The sequence below is a fragment of the Ceratina calcarata genome, unplaced genomic scaffold, assembly GCF_001652005.2.
Source record: "Ceratina calcarata isolate Rehan_Ccalc_2016 unplaced genomic scaffold, ASM165200v1 scaffold554.2, whole genome shotgun sequence".
Lineage (NCBI taxonomy): Eukaryota > Metazoa > Arthropoda > Insecta > Hymenoptera > Apidae > Ceratina > Ceratina calcarata.
The window spans coordinates 945,760-970,458 of NW_017176727.1; the positions used below are offsets into that span (position 1 = coordinate 945,760).

The following is a 24,699-nucleotide window of genomic DNA, read 5'->3' on the forward strand; positions in this document are numbered from 1 at the left end:
TCTATACTCTTTAGCACGTAGCTATTTATTATTAGCATTGTTCTTCCAACGTCTGATTTCTTTTTAATTATAGGAAATTCGTTTTTCTAAGGTACATAAACTTTTGGGATTGACTGTATAGCCAATACATCCTCAATCGGTGACGACGTAGGAAAATAAAACTGCCAGGACATTAAGCACCCCGTTTTATGCCAAAAAGTCTAATGAGTGGTTCGTCGTGGAGTACCACGAAAGAGCATGTTCCGGGAAATATAGCAAGTTCTGGACGTATGAGTAGTAAAACTCGAAGACAATTCCGAATGGGGATTAATTAAAAATTCGCGAGGGTGGGAACGTTCGAAGTCGACGGTGGAAAACCACATGAAACGTGGATAGAATCAACGTTGCGGTGAATCTTGGAGCGTGGAGAATTGGTTCGTGCGAGAAAATTATGGGAAATTGTTGTCATAAAATATTCGCTGTGATTCGTCGGTGTGTGCTGGCTGAGAAAGTAGGTAGCAGAATGTCTATTATTCGTCGACCTTTGATGCATTACGCTCTTAATATCACAGCACCGATACGTAAAAACGGGATATTAAAGGCAAATTACACGGTGCATAGAAATTTTCACATGGAAAGTCATCGAGACAGTAAAATTGAAATTTAAAGAAAAAAATACGTTCTTAAGAACAAAAATCGGCTTACGTCATGCAACGATTATTAAACCTATTTTCATAAGTCCGTTCTTGCTAAAAAAAAATCTATTACCCGTACACTACGTTCACGTAATTTTTATCGGCGGGGCTCAGTGTGGCGAATAATGAGTTTCGAGAAGGAACGAAACTAGCGTAAAATATCTTCTTCCGAAATAGGAAAAAAGTGCGTTGGGTAACGATAGGCGTAGAGAGAGAGAGAGAGAGAGAGAGAGAGAGGAAGTAGCAATTACGTGTTGTCAATATCTCTTTCGAGATAAAACGTAATTTATGGTCCCAGAGCGATCGGTCTTAAACGTAGGAGCTTCCTATCTTCTCCAGTGACGGTCGAGACAATCATAAAAGCACAAACCGACGCCCTTCGTAGCGCAAGTTGGGCTTTTACGATCAGACCTGCCCGTGGTTGGCATCAGGAAGCTCGTAACCGGAAGATACCGCAGTGGCAAGGTCGTTACATCGTTGCCATTAGACGATCTGGCCCCTGTTCATATTGAGCGAGGGGCTTCCTGTGTTAGTGGCCGCAGGGAAAATGCACGCGGGATGCATTAATAGCGGCAACCGTAAGTGTTTAACAGTGTAACTACTGGCGATGCGAAGCAGACTAATTATCGGACGCGTCCAGTCCTATCAGAAACGTATTTTCAAAATTGCCACTATGTCGCTCAATCGAAACAGTGTATACTTCACGAATCTTTTGTTACATTAAATTTTTGTTACATTAAATTAACGTAGACTCACGTATAGAGTAAACTGGTAAAGAATGGAAAGGTTGAAAACAGCAATAACACTTTTATTTTTTGACAATTCATTCGACAATTCGCCATTTCCCTGACAAATCTAACAGGGAAAACTGCATGTTTCACGAATTGGCAACCCGATCGGCAACAGGACAACAACGTTGAAATCTGGTCGTATTTGCGAGGAACATCGGAATTTCCATGGCACATCCACCGTTTACGGAGCAACGATCGTTCAGTTCCACCGACCTTTCTCATGCGGCCGATTACACAACGCCTGACACTGGCACTTATCCCGTTACACCGTACTCTCTTTTCCCCTTTCGCGTTTCGTCGCTGCCACGGCTCGTCCTCTCGCTCGCGTTTAAGCGCCACCTTATACGGTGTAATTAAATTCTTCCTTCCATCGTTTACAAAGTCGGTCGATCGGCCGGTCGATCGTTAAACTCGAGTTTTATTCAGGACACCGAATATGTTCTGACAATTCTTCAGAAAACGTTTATACTACGCGATGCATAAGTTTTTAGATTACCAATACCAGCTATCTTAAAGACCTCGAAGTTAGAATCATTTACTACGCTCGCGTTTTGCGAACAGAAAATTCTTTAATTTGACTCGGTGTGAACGCGACGTAACGTTCATCGATCGGGCCATGGCTGGCTTTAACAAAAACCATTCGCTTAGCTGGACGCCAGACCAGACTCCAGCCGGGCAAAAATTGCTCGGCCTTTGTCTCGACAGCAACCGGAGCGTCCACGGGATCGATTATAGGCGAAAATTGTGTGCATACTAGTCGATTAATTAGGCAGCGGAAAAAAGAAGAACGCGAGGCATCGGACAGAAATTAATTCTCGTACGTAGCAAACAGTGCGATGTGGTGCTCGAAAAGCACGACCTTCCTAACTGTTTCAGCACACGAACCCGTTTCCATTCTGTTTGCGAAATCCTTCATTTCCTACCAGTCGATAACCAACGAATCGGGAGGAGGGGAAAATCGGGATAGCCAAGAATTTTGGTAAACAACGAGGAAGCGTCAAAATCTGCTTCGAAATCGCTGATCAAATATTCCCGGTTGCATCGATAATCGCTTTCGGTTCCCCGGAAATGACGATCGATGCGACGTCTTCCCTCAAACCATCGGTGTTATACGTATTTCGATTTTCCGTTGGCAAAAGCGAAATGGGGCCGCGTTCAATTTACCAAGCATTAACGACACTTGCACGGAATTAAACGGGAGGCTGGGTGTAATCGTGCTGATCACGACCGGGTCCTGTCCACTGATTGTTCAAGCATAACGTGACCAACGTTGTCAGCGTGCGGGGGAGCTGCCCGGGGACGTCCATGCGATCAGCCCTGGAGCAACGCCGAGGGTGGATTTCGGCTAATGCGATCATCTCGAGTGGGCAACGTTAATTAAACGTATCAGCGTTTCGGAATTCTTCGTTCGCGCGATTAATCGACTCGCTCCAACAGGGGAATCCGAACCGAAATGTTGGACCTTTGATGAAAACGAATAGAGGAACGAAGAACGCGTGAAAATTACGAGAACGCTCTTAAAGAAAAATCTTCCAGGAATGCGTAGAGGAGGAAACGAAATAAAGGAAGAGCATTCGGGAAATCGTATTGAATTGGTTTCCAACCAACTCGTGTGTCGATTGAGAGCTCTGGAAAGGGTGAACAGTGTGAAGAACATGAAAGGGTCCACCGACCGCTCGATACTGAGAAGGGTGTCTTTTAACAAAAAGGAGCGTTAATCCACTTTTCCTTGATCTATTTAACTGCCTTTGTTCCTCGCCACGTAGCAACACTTTCACCCTTCGCCGGTCGCGCTTAATGATCACACTTTTCTCTTACACCGTTCTTCGGCGTTCCTGATATAGGAACTGCTATAAACACTCCCAATAAATTTCCACCGAGAAAATTAATATATAAATATTATATTTCCACCATTTTCGTATGTAATTTTGTACGCGACGCGCGTCGCTCGTGGTTTTAATGCACCGTGAAAACCCCGGTCCGCGTAGTATATCACGCAGACTGATTTACCGCAGGGATTTGGATCACGATTGAAGGATTCGGGGCAAGCGTACGAGACAGGCACGCATCCAGCTTCATGATAAATAGCTTAATCTAGTAGATGATTTATGGTATTTCGAGGTAGTCCTTTAACACGTTCGTTGAAACGAGCGCCCAAGGGTTTCATCCATCTGTTCCATTAATGGACATGATAGCAATGGTTTATAATCTTTTTTCGTGATGTGCAAATAGAATTTCATTTCCCTTTCTTGTCTTTTCATTACAGCAATAAAATAATTTTATATAAAAGCTATCAATGTAGTAGAAATGTTTTTCACAAGATTGATGATAGCGATTGAAGCACATTTTCCGATTTGAATTGAGGAAAGAAAATTATTTTAAGGATAATGTAATAATGTAACATCCATTGACGTCCCTCTAATTAGAAGCGATTGAATAACCAATAATATCGTAGACACTGATCGAAACCGTTTGAGACTGTGTTTAAAGACAATCCCTTTAGAATGCAAAGCTGGCAGACGCGGCGCGACGGCGGGAAACACGAAGACGGTTCCACGATGGACGGTTTAATCTAGTTGTTAATTTATAACGTTTCGGGCGACTCCTTTAACACGTTCGTTATCAGAACCGAATAACACAAAGGACTTAATCTCACTGCTTCATTTGCATGCAAACCTCTTGAAGCGGCGACCGGGCCCGAGACGGAATTCCAATAGATGCAATTAACTTATTCGTAGTCCTCCACCCTTTTCGTCCTCGAAAAATAAACCGACAACAAACAGGATGCAAATCGTGCCATAGGGAAATTACTTGAGAGAACGGACAGACTGAAGAGAAAAAGCGAACGAAGATATATTCAAACATGCTTGATGAAAAACAATCGAGCAATTTTTGGAATAAAAATAAGGCTACACGAGACGAATATTGATACACTATGTAGTCAATTCACGGTAGAAATTGAAGCGAAATTGGATCGCGAATGAAGTGGCAGCACGTGATAAACGTTCCCTGATATTATTCTGTTATATTACAGATATTTCACAGAGAGAGAATTAAACGATTCTTGGAATAATGGAAAGACAAACCGTGAATTCTGTGTAGCATCGGACGCTGGACAAGAAATAATTACTCGTAAATCAATATTATCTACAGTTTCAACAGTGCAGTTCAGAACCACTATAAACAGTGTAAATGTAAACTATCTGACTGCATCGTTGCAATCGCATACCGGGCTATAAAAAAAGATTGACGACATAGCACGACAATCGGGCAACGCTCGTGCCAATGACTCAGGGACGCTCGATAATTATAATTGAACCGAAATCGCTTATCGCGTTTTTAAACGAAGGAATGTTGTCTACGTTACAGGGGAACACGTACGACCGATGATATTTATTCATCGTTATTCGACCGATGTTGAACCGAATCAAACTTCAAATACGGGGAGAACTCACGATTCTCATCCGTCTACCCGATGATGTATCTAACCTGAATACACACACGAAAATTGAAATTGGAACAATGCGACCAGTTCTAACGAACCGGTGGGAAATGAAATCAGCTGGTCGTTTCACCTACGGGAGATAACGCGTATGCCGCGATGAAGCGACTCCGTTCACAGTGAGCGAATGAATCAAGGCGTAAAGTAAATGCGAATTACGCTAGAATTAAGAAGACCATGAAAGTTAATAAAAAAAAAAAGAGAGATATCTCCGTCGTTGCGAAGCGTCGCATCGTGCGGGAGATAAAAATGAAAAGATGGATCTCCGTTCGCGTCAGCGAAATCGTAGCCGTTTTCATGGGATTTCTGCACCAACGAAGATAACTTCCCTTTGCCGTCGCGATTTCCCGTCGAGCGGAAAAATTTTTCTTTTCCCAGCGACCGTATCCCGTGCCGAAAGACGCAGCCGGCTTTTTGGTCGAGCAACTGATAAAAATCCCTCTAAATCGTGCCAAAACGACGGTAGTTTTTCTCGCGAGCTCCCTCGGAAGGAATGTTCTTACGCAAAATTAGTGGGACGAAAGATTAGATGAAATCGCGCGTGAAACGTCGGCGAAAAATCAGTCTACGACCGCGAACGGAAAAATGTTAAATGTCAACAGGAAAACGGTAGACCGCTCGTTTGAAAATTGTTGCGAACGTAACAAACGCGTTAGAAAAATCACAGTGTCTCGCAACTGAATAACGATTTTTAACGGGATTTCAGGTATTACCGGTCTCATGTCAATGCGTTTGCCTGGACACGTACTCTAATTGCGACTGCTGAACGAGATTACTCTCGTTTCGATTAATCGAACAGGTCTCGTTTCGGGTAAAGAGCAACAGGTGTACGCAAGAGATTTATACACATATTAAACTACTTCAAACAAAACTCGTTTCCTACTTTAACCAACCTCATAATTTTGCGAAATTGCACTACTGGTGCAAGCTGTGAAATCGTGGAAACAAACTGACAAAAAACAAAAAGTATGCACAGCTATCACGTTTCTTCCTGGAAATTACGCAATTAACTCAACGGTTCTCGCTGCGCCATTTCGAAACGAAATAAAATTCTGTTGCTTGGAGAATACATACATACATGCACACGCGACATACATATGTATACAAAACTGTCAGAACTTACCGCCCTGGCGTTGTACGTCTCATTCAAATTGGTCACATTGTTATTGATGTGGTTGTTGTTGTTCAGGTTATTGGTTGTGCGGGTGGAATTGTTGTTGTTCGAATGGTGATTCGAATGATTTCCATTATTGTGCTTGTTGTGCTTGTGCAACACCATGGCGACGAACATTTTGGTTCTCTTCCCCGATCGTTCCGTCGTCAAACGATTTATAGTCCTTTCGACGATCCGCAATTTCATTCGTTGCGATGCATAATTCGAGCGAACTAAAAAGCCGGACGGGTTGTGAACGTTATGGATTCGCCCTGAGCCGAACTTGTGTAGAGACAGGTGCTCGGAGAGAAGTGGATGGATGAATGAATCCCCGATATTATACTCTGTCTACCTTTTGTCATCGCAAATCGTAAAATTTTTGAGAGGTACTCAAATCGTAATTGTTGCACTGGCAATAATTTCCCTCAGCGCGCTAACAATTTTACTCACTTTGTTCAGAAACGCTATGGTCCTGATTGAAAATTAAATCTCTGGGAAAACGATACGTCTCGAAGGTTATCTGTTCGCTACGATAAATCGCGATCCATGCACGATTCGCTCGTTAATCACGCGCACGACAAATCCATGGTTCGTCCAATTAACGCCCTAACTTATAGCTGGTAGGGGCAGAAACGATTATCTCGCGAGATTCAACGCGATTCGGGCCGACCCACCGACTATCGCATCGAATGTGTAATCAGCCGTTGCCTATGTTGGATCGACGAATAGATTCGGCGTTCATCATAACGCACGCGAGTCGCGTTCTGGCAACCTGCAATTCACGGGGTCCTCTTTTACATCGCGAAACGAGCGACGTTACTCGGCCTCGCATCGTTTTGCACGTGCGAGCAATGAGCACGTGAAGAACGCGCCGGCTGGTATCGATTCGTTATAAATAGTCATGTACAGTCGATTGCGGCCTCTCTCTTCCGTAGTTTATTCCTACAATTCCCAGTGCCAATATTGAACTGAGAATATCATCCGAATTATCAACAATCGTGTTTGTAAGGGATTCGGTTAAAGTAATATTTTGGAAATATTTTTGGTTCCGGGTTCACGTCGATCCATGTTCAAACTCGTTTCGAAAACCATGACAGTAAATTATGATTAAGCATTTGACTCGATTATTACCTTCGCGAACACCTGGTATTTAAGATCGTTTATTATCTTTCGGGTCACCGATTCTCCTGTACTTCATACGACGTATTACGACAAGACTTTAATTTCCCCTTTACTCGTTGTTATCGGCTGTGTGTGGTCTGAGCTCCAATAGTCTCGCTCACAAGTTGCATAAGACGCGCAGAACAATCATCTTAACAGGTAACGCAACGGCAAATTGCGATAATTGGACTCCGAGAGGTACGTCACGGTAGCTGGGATCGAAGGCGACCCAATTTGATTACAAGGCAATGTTCTGACCACAATTATTACCCCGGGGCTAACCACGTTAGGTCGCCAGACAGAACTGCAACCTGCTGTTCCAACCAGCGTCCATCGGTAGACAATCGCTTCATCGACTTGCAATAACTATTCCAATTAACAGTAAACGGTATGTCCACTAGCGTGGATTTCCAAAGGGAAGTATCAGTGACAGCGTATAAGCTGTACTTGCGTGAAATTTGTCCATGCGGAAACATTATTTATTAAAAGAAAAAAAGAAAACTGGGTTTGCGAAGTATTAACGATATAGCGCACCGCGAGTGGTTAATTTCATAAGCGCTCGTGAAACGAATTTAACTACGTCGCGCAGGGAGGAAGTAAGAAGAAAACTTTAAAAAGACTTACAGACTTTGTTCCCGGCGTGGATTCTCTTTAAACATCCATCAATTACTCCGACAAAATAAATACATTAAACCGAGATTGAAACGTTGAAAATCTTGATAATTGCCAAGTTCCAACTTCGGATAGTGAACCCATTTAAATACCGGTCGGATCACAAGATAAAGTAGCATCGCGAAAGTAACTTCATTAACCGATCTCAAAACACGGCACAACTACCCTCTGCGGTCATCTGTTTCTATGAGAAAAGAGACGGGAAGGGCCGAGAATGGATTTCATGTGCATCCTGCGTGCACTGTGATCACTGATAGTAACTTTTTCAATTACCAATAAATCCCAGCAAACGGAAGCCATTGAGCGGAAGAAAGTGCACCGGGAGCCGACGAAAATGCTCGTGCATCACGCGAAAATGGAAGTTCGTGGTTTCGTATGGACAGTATTCCAACGCGAGACAATCGTTTATCATTGTCCCCTTTCAGCGAGGCCGGGATATTTTTCCCTGAACGTTAAAAGTATATACCGTACCTAATCGAGTAAGCGTTTATCAGCACTGAGCGTGAATAGCACAAACGAGAATAATTTTAATGGCGAGATGCAAGATATAACTGAAAAAAAGTGTGCTTTCATAAATGTCAATAGTATACGATGAACGTATATCGCATACGATTTGATTAAATGTTGCATATTAATGAACAGAATTTTGAAGCAAAAGATGCGAAATCCAGAAGACAGAATATATCATAGATTTTTCATACTCAAGTAACTATCGACCATCAGCTAACTACCAACAACTGCGGTCATCAGAGATCTATTCGTTTTACGAGGACTTTACATAACCGTGACCCGTGAAACAAGTTAGTTCTGACCGTTTAGCACGCTGCTGGACGCGAAATGTCGGCTATCGTGAGCTAATTCCGAGTCGTCCACAACCTGGTCGTACAGTAAATCTTCGCATTTTATGGAGACGCGTAGATTACAGCTGCGAATTCACGAAACGCATTAAATTCGGTGAAAAGTGTGCGGGATAATTATTTCGCGAAACTTGATTACAAACAATGTTTTAAATAAAACCGCACACGCTGCTGGCGAGGATATTTTCGTGCCGGCTTCGTGAATCACGATCCGCACGCAAGTCTAACCACGAACGGTCCGGTTCTCCTGAAGGCCTACGTATGATTACGTACATTATAATTATTTGTCATGAATCGCATGTTCTTTACTATTTCTTCGTGTTAATTATATTTGCTTCTTTAGTTAACACGTCTGACGAATTCTCAGTTAATAATAATATTCAATAAAGGCTGCGAGAATTCAAGCAATCCCTGACAGAAACCATGACTGCTTTAGACTCTGCACTTATCATTCGACTTTGGGCTGGAGTTAATTCAGTCATCTTATGTAGACAAATAATGTTTTATCTTTGACATTCGAGAATCATAGATGGACTCTAGACGAAATTCTGCTTTCTATAATTCGAGAATTATAAATTAGACCGTAGCGCTGAATCTAATTTAGAACTATTCAAACTCCCGACCTACAGATTTCTCTCGTGTCTCGTAACTCGAGTCGGTAAAATCTTCTTGTTAGTTACCGTAAAAACAAAATTCTGACCAGGTTGATTTCTACTGATAAAACGGTTGTTTTCGGTATAAAACAGGATATGCTGTTTCCCTAGAATAAACTTGAGCAAGCCGCTAGCTAAAAGGATAACCAGAAGGAAGCGATTCAAAGGAATTCCATTTTTCCTTTTTGTCTCTTCGCGAGAATATAATCTGTCCCTCAATTACGTGAAATGATTCACCGTGCAATTCGACAAACTGCATCTTCGAAATACGAATAATATTCCCCCTGAATGAAGGGAATTATTGTGCGTCACTGAATGGGAACAAGAGAAGGTTCATCAAGTACGTGACCGGCGTATCTCCCAACGCTAGGAACATTAACTTTGTTAAGAAACGGCTAAAAGATAGCTAGCAAGTTTCTCGCGAAGTATCGCGGGACGATTTGTATGCGGCTCGGACAATTTATCCGCCACTTGTATTGTTTCTCACGAAAAGGTCCGCGGATTTTCTCCGAGAATGCCCGATATGAAACAGCGCCGCTGCGCTACGTCATTCGCAGACGAGGTTCCGCGAGTTATTGTCTTTGGTGCAGGACACGTTCGAAAGAAGACGCTGGTAGCTCGTCCGAGAATATTGCAAGCCAGCCAGAGGTGAATTGTGTATCGATATCAAGAGAATGGGAATATTGGTTTGAAGAGCCCCATTCTTTTTGCCGATCCGTCGAAAGACAAATGGGAATATTGCGTAAGAGTATCAGGGATTTGTTCTTGACTGCATTCGATAGGAAGGTGTTATTGGATTGGAACGTCGAAGATTGCATCCGTTCCGCAGACAAGAAAAAAGGTCAGAAAGACGTACGACACTGGGCTCTCGCGCGTGTCGACCACGAAAGTTCTTAAGTGTTTTCGATGTTCGAAAGCGCTTGAAATGCGCCCGAAAATCAATGGCCCGTTGTTTTAGGCTATATAGCCCGAGAAACGAAGTTACAATATCGACGTTTTCACGAGCGCTTTTTACTAGAGGTAAAAATCCGTGCAAGAATCATCTTTGGTTGATCGCGATTGTGTTCGTGCACCCAAGTTCCCTTTCCTGTCGACCTTGGGTTCTACAGCCTTGAAATGGATTCTACGAGTACGCAGATTATCTTGGAACCTCCCCTCTTCTAACGACGAGAGAGAGAGAGGCAACGCGTAACGGGGAGAACAGAAATTACAAGAGAAGCTCGAATACGGACTAAATAAAATATTGACTCGTTAAAAGAGAGGACGTATCTCCCGGCCGGGCGCACCGGATCCCCTGCAGAAATTTTACATGCCTCGGTGAATCCGGGCATCGATAAAACTCATGTAATGCTAATGATGACAAGTACAGTGCGCAAGAACAACAGGGCTGATCCTGACACGGTCTCAATTTACATAGATGCCGTGAAAAATTTATGTGCAATGCAGCAATTTTTACCGACGTCATTCAATCAACCAGAATTCGTTCTTCAATTTCGCTAATAAAATTTTCAAATAAAAAGCTCGATTTATCGATTCCATAATTGCAGAATAAATTCTGTTATTGCATATGTACGGGAATACGTAATCTCCTTTAATAGGATGATAACATTTGCATATGACCGAGATCACGAAGCTCATTGACATTTTAATCTATCATCTAGCTGCCAGTGTTTTGTACACATGAACAAATAATTCCTTAAGAATGAACGCTCATTTTCGTCGTCGTCGTCGTCGTCGTCGTTCCGAGCCGAATTCTACGGGACGATCCATTTGTGCTCTGTTTCTTGCCGGAAGAAAAAAGCAGTCGGGGGATGAAGAGGGGAGAGGTAGACGATGGGAAAAGAGTTAGAGAAGAACACAGGCAACGGCGAAACAAAAACTCTTAGTCCTCTACGGCGCATTCTCCTGATGCACACCGGGGGTCATATTCCACCTGCTCACGGAACGTGCATCCACTGTTACGTGTCCATTTACATAAGCCGGCCCGTGTGTCTGAGCCTGTCTACGGTGCATGCGTACCTGCGTGTGCGTGCGAGTGTACCTGTCGCGTATGTGCCGACATGCCGACATGTGCACGCTCCGATACGGATGAGCCGCGTGTATCTACGCGGCCATCGTTGCACACACGGTGTCCGCCTTTGTTAAGCTGGACAACCGGTGGAAAAAACCATGACTCGAAGGGAAAATGTTTCAGATGAATACAGACGCAGAAAAGACAATGTGCACTGTCTGGGAAATTGAGAAAACTACCGGCAGAATATCTGCCGCGGTGCTTTCGTGCGTTTCGAGACACAGAACTCAGCGATAGACTGTCACAAATGTTCCTTTAGTCTCATGTGTACGTAATTAATCGCATTAGAAAGAATAACGCAATGGCTTTGTTCAATACCCGACAGTCCACGAGACGCTACAGGATCGATTACATAATGAGGTCATAAGCATTTTAAGATGATAGCTATAGACGTGGCTGCCTCACGAGTATATTCAGCAGGCTTAATGGCAATATTTCATCGTTGAAAAAGCTCGCATCCAGGCCACCGATACCTTCCACAGTGTCGTTACACAATCGCCGCAACGTTAATTTCAATTAATATCCCGGGATAATTAATTTGCAAGCTAACCGCGAACGTTCCAGCCCTTTAATCGCACAAAGTGACTTGGAAATCGAATCAGTCGAAACAGAATATTGGATACGCCACTATAGTGTTAGATTACGATCAGTCCAACGGGAATATCATCTGCTAGTCCATTAATAGAACAACTGGCTAAACTCGCAACAACTCCAATCGTTTGGAAGGACAGGATACGTGGCGGGTAAACGGATTTCAATGACTTTCCTTGGCCAGGTAAACGTCTGTTCACGGTGATCGGTAGCACCAATAAAGAGAGAACACCCTGTACGTTCGTCGGTTGCTTCGGTGAATTTCCTGTGCAACATCGGTAGACGTATGTGGCACACGTTCGTGCACCTCGCACGTGACACACGATGGCCGTGATTTGACAGCACGCGATTTTGCGATTACGGCTACGGCAAATGCACTTCTGTGCATTCACCGCGGCCACATCAATAAACTTGTATCTCCAGTGCTCAATGGACATTCAGGACGAGAACGTGTAACTGGTGTCCATTTAGTGTAAATTGGTTGGCTCCGAACAATAATGATACACGTAAATCAATCCATTGCCATTCTTTCTAAAATTATATTTCAAATCTCCCGCTATGAACAGTTTAATGTATTTTGTACTTTTTGAACTGGAAAGTGCAATTAAATTAAAAGGAATCGTAATTTAATGAATAGAATTTCAATAATGCTCGCGAAAATTTGAAGTATAATAGTTCGAGCTCGATGAACGTGACCATCGCTAAAAACAATGCGCAGTGTCGTTTAGTAAGCACGATTGTGAACGGCCAAGGGAGAATTTCCGAGCATTACACGGTTCCAGTCTTTATGTGGTCGGATTACAGGACGCGGGGCAGGCACATCGTGCTTTCAAACATGCCACTGTGAACACGACCTAATGGAATGTCCGAGATTAACAAGAGCCGCCACGGCCAGCGAATCATGTTGGTTTCGTTAAATCCCACTGACTAAGCCCGTGTTCTCTTAATGATTTATCGACTGCAAAAACAATATACGTACACCAATTCATGGAGGCAAGATTACTCGGAAATAATTGATTTCCAGAGCACTCGCGTTTGCCGTGAAACGATTCAAGGATTCTTCTCTAACACCTCCAACACATGAAGAATATAGGTCACGAAAGGTCTAAACGAATGGAGTAATGGAATAAGTTAAAAATTACCTCATCTCAAGATCGTGAAATATTTTAAACAAGTCACGCGAAGAAAGTACAGCAATTTATAAAGAGAAATAAGGCTTAATGCATAATAGCCTTAGCGACTGTTGTTATGATGTAGTGTCACGTGCGCTAGCAAATCTTCTTTTCCTACTTGAATGACGTCTAAACATTGTCAAACGATTTCCAAAGCAAATCCAATCGCGTGTCGATTTCGGTGTCTCGCGCCCGAGTCTTGTGCCAAGCGGTGCTCGGCAATTTGTATCATTAGTATCGACATTCGATTTGTTTCATCCGATCGATTGCTAAGCCGGTGTGTTCCGTGAATTCCGAAAGGTTCACAGGCATTTCGACAGAAACAATAGCGTTCGATTTCTACCGTGTTCGAGTGGATTTTCCAGCGTCGTGCCGAGAGTCGGACGAATTGATTCGCCATAGGAGAAGAAACGGAACGATCGACGCCTCGCTGGTGACTTTTTATGGAACGAGGCCAAACGACGTTCGAGTATCAGGCAGGAAACGAAGAGAGAACACAGGTCGACGCGTGGATTATCCGTTCGCTTCGCGTTCGCCTGGACGGCTCTTAATCGATGCCGCTTCGAGGCGAGCGACAAGTCTAAATGAATCTGTCTCCCGCAAACAATGCGTTTCCTCTGGAGCGCGCAGTTCGTATCCACACGAACTAACCAAGTCTGCAAAGGATTTCTATGGACCAGTTTTCATGAATCCTATCGGCGATCCACAGAGCCGGACACGTTCCACAATGCGTTCGCGTCTACAGTTCTCGCTTGAAAACGTTTTCTACAGCGTTTATCAACCGACTCGTTTCACCGGGAGACATTGAAATTGTTCAAGGCGGTAGGAAATTAAACGACTGCCAAATATTCGTATCACGTACCCACAGAAAATTCGTTTGCAAGTTTACTTCTCGAAGACTGATTATTTCTTGCTAGAGCAAGAATCTGAAGGAAAACGGAGGCCGTAAAAATCGAAAAAGGAATATTTGTTGACACGGAAGAATGCAAAAACGGTCGGTTATTTTTAAGACGATTACTAGAGGCCGGAATGTACGTCTTATGAGTTTAAACACGCAAGCAATATTTTTAGAGGGCCTTTGATCTCCGTTTGCAAACAGTGCATCACCGTGGCCATCATTCCTCTGCGGAAAAAACCGATGCTCGTCTCAGTCTCCATTTTAAATGGTCCATAAATATGCGGCTTTTTTCATCGGCAATGGCGGATTAATTTCACGGAGCAATCTTTCGCGACCATTTTCCGAATGAATGATGAATAAGTACAGAGTGTACGGGCCGAATCGGGAGATCGATCAGCAGTTTTTCCAGAAATACCTCCGTGCTAACTCTATTCCCAATAATTTGACTGGAACTGATGGGAAATTAGAAGCGATACTTCTCAGAAATAGCTAACCGTATCAGGAGATTTCGGTGGCCGAGCACGGCTGTTATTAGGTATCCGACGCGTTCGCGAAATTCGAGATATCGGAGAAAGAGAGTCGTCTGCGGGATCTCTCACCTGTCAGTCCGGGCGACGCGACGCGGTGGTCTAAAAATACTAGCGCGTACATGTACGTCGGCCGATCGATCATAGTGCATCGCACCAGACAGACGTCGCTTTGTGAACAGGAATAACGAGGCGGGCAGGTTGCAAACATTTTTGTTTGCGCCGCGTAACTTCGTGAAAGCTGCCACTATTTTTCCTCGAGAGGGACGCGACACGAAATTCCGGAAAACAATCTAACACGGTTTAACTTTAAAACGCAGTTTAAGCGTTTGTTCGGAACGCTTCGTCTGGCGTTATACGTACCTCTGCGTTAAAATATTGCCTCGATATATGTAGGTGCGTCGCCCGCTGTAACCATGTCGAAGGATATGAAACGCGGAAGAACTTTAAAAAGCTACCGGTAAGCTGATTTCTAAGCAATTGCGACGCGATTGCCATAATCCATAGGCGTTCGCGTGTTTCTAACGAGCAAGAGAGTTTTCCACTCACGAAAAATACCGATCCAGGGTGGTCTGCACGCATGAGTTTTACTGAAAGATCAGATAACACCTACGCGCCGTGCATGAATTACCCGATACGGACGACATTATGAATCACACGAGAAAATTGCTTCGCGAGTGGACGCGGCTTCAACGTCTACGAATACATTAGCGTTACCCCGCCATTTCGTCCCATTGATAATGGAAAGCGTAAAAGAATTGCTCGAAATATACAAAGAATGCAATTATCAACAGCATGTTGAGTTAATAAATTAACGTGGATAACTATACATGATTTAAGTATCGGATTACAATCAGCTATAATTACCTCTTAATTTTCTACAAATTACGTTAATTCCGCAACTGCATATGTAGAAAATAGGTTTCCCGATTCGATATAGATTAAAAATTTATTTACACGCTCGATATTTCTTTCATTTTAAGAATAAGCAACCGGTGTGCAACTCGGCAGACATTCTCATTATACGAACAACTAATTTCTCGTTACCTTCTCTCATAACTGATTCAGTCGTAGCACCCGTACTTATTAACATTAGGTGGCCCCTGGCTGAATTATAGTTGGCCGCGATATATCACCGTCGAGTGACGGTTTTATTGCTGATCATTTTACGCTCTCTGCAATATAACTCACACTGTATTAAACGCGTGTAAATATTCTAATCGCGGCACACGCACGTGTGAATACATTGGCCGACAGGGCGGACTGGCTTCCGGATTCGAACGATAAATCCTGTTGTGTTGAACCGGTGAACTTAAATTTCTCTGTGGGGACTATACGAAACCAACGAACCGCTTCGCGACGACGATTAAAAAGACGTTGCTAGGAGAACGTTGCATTCTAGCGGTTTAAATGCTGAGCGAGATGCAGAATTTTTGCAGAAGCGGCACACGCATTAATTCTCTTAATCGGCAGTTCCGCTGAAAGGTTCAAGCGACGCAAACAATTTTTGCTTTCCAACGTTTCTTATCTGCCGGCGATTTTTCTTTTGTTTCCGCTCAGCTACGTATTTCTTCTACCTCCTCGAGGAGAAACGGCGACCCCTTAGAGGATCGCGCGGCAACGTTTCACGAGTATTATCCAAAGTTCCTCCCCATAGACACCGTAAATCTTCGCCGCGATACGGTGGGAAGGATCCCCGTAGGAGGCGACGAGACAAAGAACGGATCATACTAAGCCACTTTATGGGACTTCCTAAAGCCCGTCGCAATGTCACAGACAAATTCTTACAATTTATCGAGTAACATCGCCGGGCGAAATATATCGAAATTCAATTGTCTAGTTTCCGACAAGGTTTCAATAAATCTTCAAGAAAATTCACTCCGATGTCCTCGAGAGAGTTACAAAAATGGGTCCCGATTAGTAACCGCGCAACCTCTGAAAAGGGAAACCGCAGAAGAAACAAATAGGCGTCATGGGGGATTCTTATTTTTCTCGGTGTATCGAGAAGCGCGTCTCGTGACCGGTTCTTCTACAATGGTGCCGCGACGCGACGCAACAAGACTGAAAAGAACCGTCCGCCTGGTCCGGGACTCGTGAACCGGTGAATACATCGACCACGATTGGCGAGAGGAGCCCAACGCGTCACGCGACGCTCGTCAACAAGTTGAAAATCGGTATCACTCGTCCGGTAGCTCTGTTTTCTTCGTCTCTTACGGGACACGGAACGGTTCACCGGCATTTCGTGCCGGGATCCGTTGATTCTCGCCACTTTTCAGAACGCTACCTCTCTCCCAATGCCTCGCTACGAATCTATAAATAAATTTGATATCACCGTTCCTTAATGAACTCGTCCGAGGAGAATTTTTATTCAAGCGTATCGCGTGTTCGCCTGCTAACGGCTGTTGCGTACTGTCTGCATTTACTTCGGTTATTCAGCCAGAGTCAGGTTCAATCAGCCCGTTCATTCTTTTCCACGGTGAAACTACTTGCTCGGTGAATCGAAACCAAGGGGATAAGATTCGTAGAAGGTGATTTTTCGTTGGGGTTTCGTTACTCATGACTCTAAAAATAAAGCAGCGCGAGAAACTTCGCGCTACTGAATTATCGATTGCAATTAAGACGAATGATGCGAATCACGGGATAACATTCGTGTTTGCAATCGATATCTCGCAAAGGTTCGCGTTAAGCCCAAGTTTAGATGAGAAAAAGGAATGGAATTCGTTTTTATGTTCGCATCAATGACTAAAATCTACGTACAGCTGTAATACTACTACTATCTTTATGTCCTATCCACATTTGGCTGGCAAGCCAGTGAGAATCGTCGCATGATAGGGCGAGGGTGAGCCCGATGCAATAAAACGAACAAACGTTTTGAGTTGTGACGTAAACATTCCTTATAATCAGATAAGGTTCGTCGTGAATTTCGTTAAATGTACAATGTTTCTAAAAAAATTCTTTGTCCATCCACTTATCTCAAAAGACCAACAATCTTAAACTTATCTCAAATTACAATCTCTTTGCTATAAAATAAGAATGAAAAAGCAAAAGACTTGTAAAAGTTCGCGATTACCTTCTCAGGACGAATCCATCGGCTGCTAAGGCACCGATACCTGCGCCTACTCCGTGGAAAATTCACTTTACGATGGGGGGTTGTTTGAGTGTCTAATGATAGGGTGCACGTATAACGCGTCTTCGAAGACAGTTGCGCGCCGACTGAAAGCTCCCTTACGCGAAACGAATTCGCGTAGAGACGACAACGGCGGCGCCACAACGCAACCCCTTACCAACCAGCCAACCAACCAACCAGCTAGCCAGTCAGCTAGTGGTTCTCTCTCCCCGCAGCGTCGTCGCAACCCCCGTACCACCCGAACGGTCCCCACCATCAAGGGTTGGAAACCACGCGAAGAGGGGTTGCGTGTATCGCCACGCGCCCGACAAACTGGAGGGGGTGTCTGCTGGTGGAATTACTTCGCCTGGCAAAAACTCACCCCCTCGCAGCTGCCTCTCTCGCTCAAACGTTTGGCTGGTAAGAAGGGTGGAAGAGAGAGTTTAGGGATATGACGAGCCGAGAAGTTAGGGGTGTCGGGCCGATGTACCCCCATCTGAAGGTCGCCGGGTACAAAGAAGATAAATTGGAATTTGGGGTTGTTCCTGGCTCCGAACCGGCCCGATTTTCTTTTATTGGTTTGTCTGCGTACGCTCTCGCCATTTTCAACGAAATGGAAAAACAGCCAGTGAATGCTAAGCACTTGATGCCAATTAAAACGCGAGGTAAACAGTTTACCGCGTTCAAGAATTTTTTCGTTCGATAAAGAGTGGAAATCACTGTGGAAGGATCCGAGTTCTTGGTTTTCTTACTACTATGAAATGGACAAGTTTCTGAGGGGTTGAAGAACCAAGGAAGGCCGATGCACTCCATTACGAAGGTCGCGACGGGACAGAGATAAATCGGGATTTCGAGATTGTTACCGATTCCTAGGCGGGAGTGGATTATTTCAAGTGTTTAGCTTCGCTTCTCTTTGGAAGTATAATTGGAATCTTGGGAATTGGTGAAGAATGGATCCCGGAAAGTGGATTAATATTTAATCTTGACGGGTACTGCGCTTGACTGATAAATAAAATGTAATACTTGTTAATGGATACCCGAAATAGAAGAAAAGTTCGTCACGTTTCTTTTGTAATTCTATTAAGAATTTTAAGAGAAAAATATTAAGAAGTTGAATTGAAATTGACCACTTACCGCATAGTAAAGACTCTCAGTGGCAGCTGAATTATGAATATAAACGAGATAAAGGAAAATGAATATTGCATGGAACTGGAGATTAGAAGTTCTGAAAGTAAAGAAGTTTCCTAACTTTTTTTTTTACACAGAAGAATGAACTTCGAATGGAGAAGGAAAACTGGAAAGCGGGAGCAATGTACCGAGGACGAAGGTCGTGACACTGACGTAAAAAAATAAATTAGAATTCGGCATCCACGAAATCGTTCGGAACTTCGAACGAGAAAATCGAATAGGGGAGAGTTAAGTCGCTCCTACAGATATTAAAAGCCCCTCGTTGGGCATCAGTCGAATGATAAGACGCGACTAACAAGAGAGTTAATTCTTTACTTTTAATCCAAGTAAGATATGAACGCCCTTTGGTCTTGGAAAATGAAGATCATATTTTTACGAGTCTTCTGATATCGAGCAGGAATTATTCGCACAGAAATAACCGGCTCGTACAACGGGGAATTTAAATTTTAAATAAGAGACTCGCGGATGAATCTCGCGGCACTATTGCCGCTGAATTCATTGTTTCCAAATCTTTATGAATGCCGGGTAATTTTTGACGTCATTCCTAGAGAAAATACTACGTGAAATGAAATTAAAAGTCTTCCCAGCCTCGGTATTATCGCAACGGACAACGAAAGATGATAGCTGGTTGCAGAAAATTGTGGAACGTTAACTTCGGCAATCGAAACTCCCCGGCGAATTTAGTTGACGGCGTGAAGACGTCTTGCCGCGTAGAATAAAAACCACAGCTGCGCTTAAGGCAACTTTTTTCTATCGTTTCGCCCCCGACGCGGAAGATAAATTAGAATCTGTCACGGGACAGGAGGCGAAAAGAGGGAAACGAATTCGGATGTTATTTCCTCGAGAATCTTTCTGAAGACACGGAGAGTGCGCGGGAAAAAGTTGATCAATAGAATGAAGGGTGCAATTCGTTAACTAACGCCTGCTACGTTGCGTGACCGAGATTGATTCATTATACCCAGTGTAGTAAAAGTTGTATAGCCCCCTCTGTTTCTGCGCAGTACGCGTATTTGTTCTTACATCAGCAACTGAATAAATACAACTTAAGATAGAACTTTAATAAGCTACATATAGATCGCGTAAGCCGAAAATATAAATCGTTAGACTGGATTGAAATATTTTTCAATGATTTTTAAAACCTCGGGATCCACGACTCGATTGCGGTTTCTGTAATATCTCGTGATACAGTGCGAGGGAACATCGCACTTCTCGAAAGCATGAATATTCATTTCCACTTTAAGCTGCAAGCTCGCCGATGAATCTTTGAAACCGAAGAAATACAAATTCTGGGTTGATGTGGTTCGATCCGCAGGACGGGTGAAAAATAAATCCTGCTAAGTTGGATTTCGTAGGGATGGCGGCGGTGGTTCGGACTGCGATCGAGACGAGATTGGTGCACGAACACGAAAGGAGAGAACCGGTTTCTCGAGCGGGTTGAAGGATGTTGCGGTGTTCGGAGGAGGCAAGCTACTTCGACGGCAGTACGAAGAACGAATGGAAAATCGATCACGTCGGAGAACACCGACGAATCTGACACATCGTGTAATTTCGGCTACTTACGCGCTCTTAATAAATCCTAATTACGGTCACCAATGCGAAAAACAGATAGTAATTCAATGAATTGTATACTGGCGGTTTATTCTTTTTATATTAACGATTCCTCTCAATTGGTAGAAATAGGAAACATCGCATTATGATTTCCACTATTTTCCTCTCTTTGTATAAATACGAACTTCCTTTTCATTGGCCATACCCCTCTTCCCGGCAATCACAGATCGCTAGTTACGAGGGATACGTGCCACGACTGCGTCGAAATTTTTCTGGAATTCCGCCAGTTTTCTTTGATTAAAAAGAGGGATATTGTTTCGCGTCCACTCTCTCGCACTTCGGTTGAATTCAGAATGGAGAACGCAGCGGCACGGCCAGAGTTTAGAAACTTCATTAAAAATGGACTAGTGCTCAGCTAGTTCGCATGAAAACTGACAATTCGATCGAATTCCCAGAAGATATGCGTCGATTTATTTTATGGGATTCTCTCTCGCGACGGTCTCCGAGCAAGAGGTCAGATTATTCGCGAGTAATAAGGGTTACGAGCTTTATAGAGCGTGCTATATGTATCAAGGGTGTGTCTACTCTGCAGTACAACGCCAGAGTTTCCCCTTCGACACTACGGTCTTGTTAGTTTTATTCTTGTCGCGGTTTCTGTGCCAGCCAACCAAGGACTGAAGCTTCTCATCCAGAAACCAATGAGAAACAAAATAAATCCAGGCTTTTAAAGCCGCGTGTAACCTGCATTTCGGTTACGAGACTTTTTAAAAGTTGATAACGAAAGGGTGTTGCGGAACTAGGGACACCAAAAAAAAGGAATCCACATAGATAAAATAGAGTTACTTACACAAATAAGATCAAACTGGAGACAGATTAATTTTTTCTTAATTATCGTTGCATCTTACCTGAAACAGAAAATTAGAAACAACAAATTAATAATTGAAGAAAAGCGTGGCATAAAATTGATAATCTTTCGATACTTTAATGGCAATCCGTCAAAACTACAAAGACGAGAGTAGCTAAGGAGTAAACAGATCGATTAGATGAAGATGTAATTAGGTTTCGTATAATATTCGAATACATATTGTCTTACAATAGAAGTATTTTAGGAGGAATTCGATCCAACAAGATTTATCTTATAACATCCTCTCGCGCGTTCTCATTTCTAAATTTGAGAACAATTCGTTTGTTATTCGTCCATGTCACTTGAGACTAGGATATAAATCATTACCACCCCCATATAGACAGAAACCTTTTTCATTCGATCTCCACGTTAAAATTTCGACTTAAAATTCTGGACTTCCTCCTACGTTCCCGACTAAAAATATCCTGTCTAAAATTTCAGGTCACCTCGAAGTAGTCGAACTTTTCAAAATCCCCATGAAAATTCATCGCATCAACGAGAGGGTTTTGTTTAAGAAAATCGATGCGAGGAGTATAGGTATCTGCTCGTGGCAAGGTGCAGCATTTCCTCTGAACGCGAATTTGCTATTCCTCCCACGGGAACAGTACTCGTGGCGATTACTCATCTTTCGTAGGACCGACCAGAGAATTCCGATGATCGTGACACGTAGGGAGCGGACACGGAAACGCGATAATTTAGGATCGTGACGTGCTCGAAGAGAGAAGTTTAACGCGACAAGAAACGCGTGAGGGGGAATCGTGCAAATCGACGTTAACGTCACTCAAAACACCACTACAGCGCGCGTACCCACGTTTTATGCGTCTTCTGTTTAAATAAAACGGGGGAATAAACAGCAGGGTAGGTATTAATGAATGATTTGTGTAAATGTTATTGCACGGCCGACGATAACAGGCAACGTAACTCCGGGATGAAACGCGACGTTTCATAACGTACGCACGATCGCATCGTGTGACGGAAATCTCGATATCTCATTATGTCGATTGACATACGAGCCAGCCTAACACGATGATCCGCTTCAGCCACTCGCCGAGCTATGATTCACGTAGCTCCCGGAACGGCTGCGTGCATGAAAGAATGGTTACGCAGAAAGCGCAACCTGCAATGCTGAAATTACGTTGTTCGCACTGCGAAATTGCTTTCTCATCGATCGAATTCTATTTTGGAACGACAGTGAGACTCCCAGTCAGGTACAGCGTCGCGATGCGAGAGAAGTTTAAGACACGTTCTCGTCAAAGGGGTCGTAGAGAACTGTCGCCTCGGGTAGAAACTTAATTATGATAGAGAGGTCCGCGGAAATGTACCTGCGCCCCGGAAAGTTCTGATTAACGTTCCGGGAGCAATTGAAAAATAGCGCTCCCATCTGTACACATGGCTTCATCCCAATGTCTCTCCTTCCCGACAGTACTGCTACCGGCTACCGTTTAAGTATGTAAAATTAATTAACGTTAATTAATGTTCGCCGCGATGGGAGAGCCGTGAACGAGTTCGTGGCTCGAATACAGCGCAGAGATTACCACCCCTGGCAAGCACCCATTAAAAACTGCCAAGGCTATTTGTTTTACCGTCCACGCGCGTAACGGAACTCGATGGAGCCTTGTCGCTTCTATACCAAAAATTCGATTCAACCCGACCTTTGCCACACGCGGTTCCGAGGCGAACATAATAAATATTTCCACGGATTATTCTTCATTAACGCGTGAATAAATTCAGATTCTTACAGTTCCTTTACAAGTCTTTATCCGAACAGAAGTAAGATGAAAAGACGACGAATTCGGTGAAATGGGAAAAAAATTAGTTCGATGAAAATTGCAGCCTCAGCGGGAACAGGTTGACGTATCCGATAAAGACTAGGGACACTCTAAATCGGTGTTCGAGTCTCGACTATCTCTCGAATAAGATATCCACGCTTGATCTCGGTGAGTAAATCGCGTTCGTAGAAAGACCTGTGCCAAGTTCTCGACTGTACTACGACGTCTGGGAAGTCGCCACCGAGGCTAGGTTCTTCGATACTTCTTCCTTTTAACTCCGGACCGCGGTGAATCAGTGGAAACGCATGGAACAACCGTGTTTCTCGAACGAGGAGAGAAAGAAACGCGAGTTTCTACGTACACTAAGGGAGTACCAAGTCCAAGAAAGGAAAAAGGCGAACAAGAAATATGGCAAGAATCACGAGTTATGCGTGTAAAACAGACAACCGTAACGATGAGGGAATTTCGAAGTAACTGCGGCCACGCTCAAGGATTTCGCTTACGTCAATTTTACTACCACTGAATCGTTTTACTAGATTTCGTTTTTAGTCTCTCCGTTGCGTCAGAAACTGCGGTGAAGAATTGATTATACAAATTAATTTAAATTACGTTTGCACGTTAAGTGATAAAAATATTTGTCGAAACAATCGACCTACGTGTGTGAACTGCGACACGAGCACCGGTGGCGTTAGTTTTTTATGAATTATTCCACAGATCTTATCTCTTCCTGTTTGCCTGTATTTTCATGTATATGCAAATGATAGCCTGATTTCAACTGGAATAACAATGTCAAATAACGACTGTTAATTGGAGTAAACCGGTTTTTTTAGGCTTAGGAAAGTTCAAGGAGTCACAGATTTTTCCACGGACATTAAATGATAAACCTGTTCAGAACAAAGAGTTTTTTTTTATCGAAATAATAGAATCTCCAAAATATTCCTTGTAACGCAGCATGCGCAAAAGTGGTAATTTTGTTAACAAATTACCAAGAGTCGAGCAAGTTTTGTGGGAGCTAGCCAGTGACTAAACAATGAAAGCATGATAAAAGTTAATACGTTCATGATAGTTGGATGGAAATGTGCGTTGTTTCATTAGCTCGCAAGCAGTTTCGCAAGTAATTGAACTATAACTGCGCGATGCACTCACGGCTTGCACTGGTATACGTCAGAGATCTTGACGTAACACCTACCCTACATAAAAGTATCTATGTATACATATCGTGTCGGGATCAACAATCTCCACGACTTTTATTATGAATTACATTCTAGAATCCAGAAAAAAGATGAAAAGCCACCTTCTCAGCGGTGATGAACGAAATATAACTGTAGAAGAAAAAAGGTGGAAGCCTGCTGACAAAAGAGAATCAGCACCTCGAACAAAGTTAATATCCCCTTTGAGAGACGCGTTACTCTGAACGAAGACGTAATTGAACAAACCCGATCTATACGATACTCTTTCACTG

General features: G+C 43.4%; 1 protein-coding gene across 2 annotated transcripts in view; it reads right to left on the bottom strand.

The window, feature by feature from the left end:
* Window positions 1-24,699, bottom strand: part of GckIII (Germinal centre kinase III) — a 77,575-nt gene that overhangs the window by 40,373 nt on the left and 12,503 nt on the right. Inside the window, exons 1-2 of one of the 2 annotated variants that reach the window (XM_018031624.2) lie at window positions 17,793-17,960; window positions 6,091-6,353 (exon numbers count right to left, since the gene is read on the bottom strand). The exons of the other annotated variant lie outside the window; for it this stretch is intronic. Of the exons in view, the coding sequence (XP_017887113.1) occupies window positions 6,091-6,327 (237 nt within the window). The 5' untranslated portion in view covers window positions 6,328-6,353; window positions 17,793-17,960. Of the gene's footprint in view, window positions 1-6,090; window positions 6,354-17,792; window positions 17,961-24,699 lie in introns of those variants that run through there. 2 annotated transcript variants of the gene reach the window in all.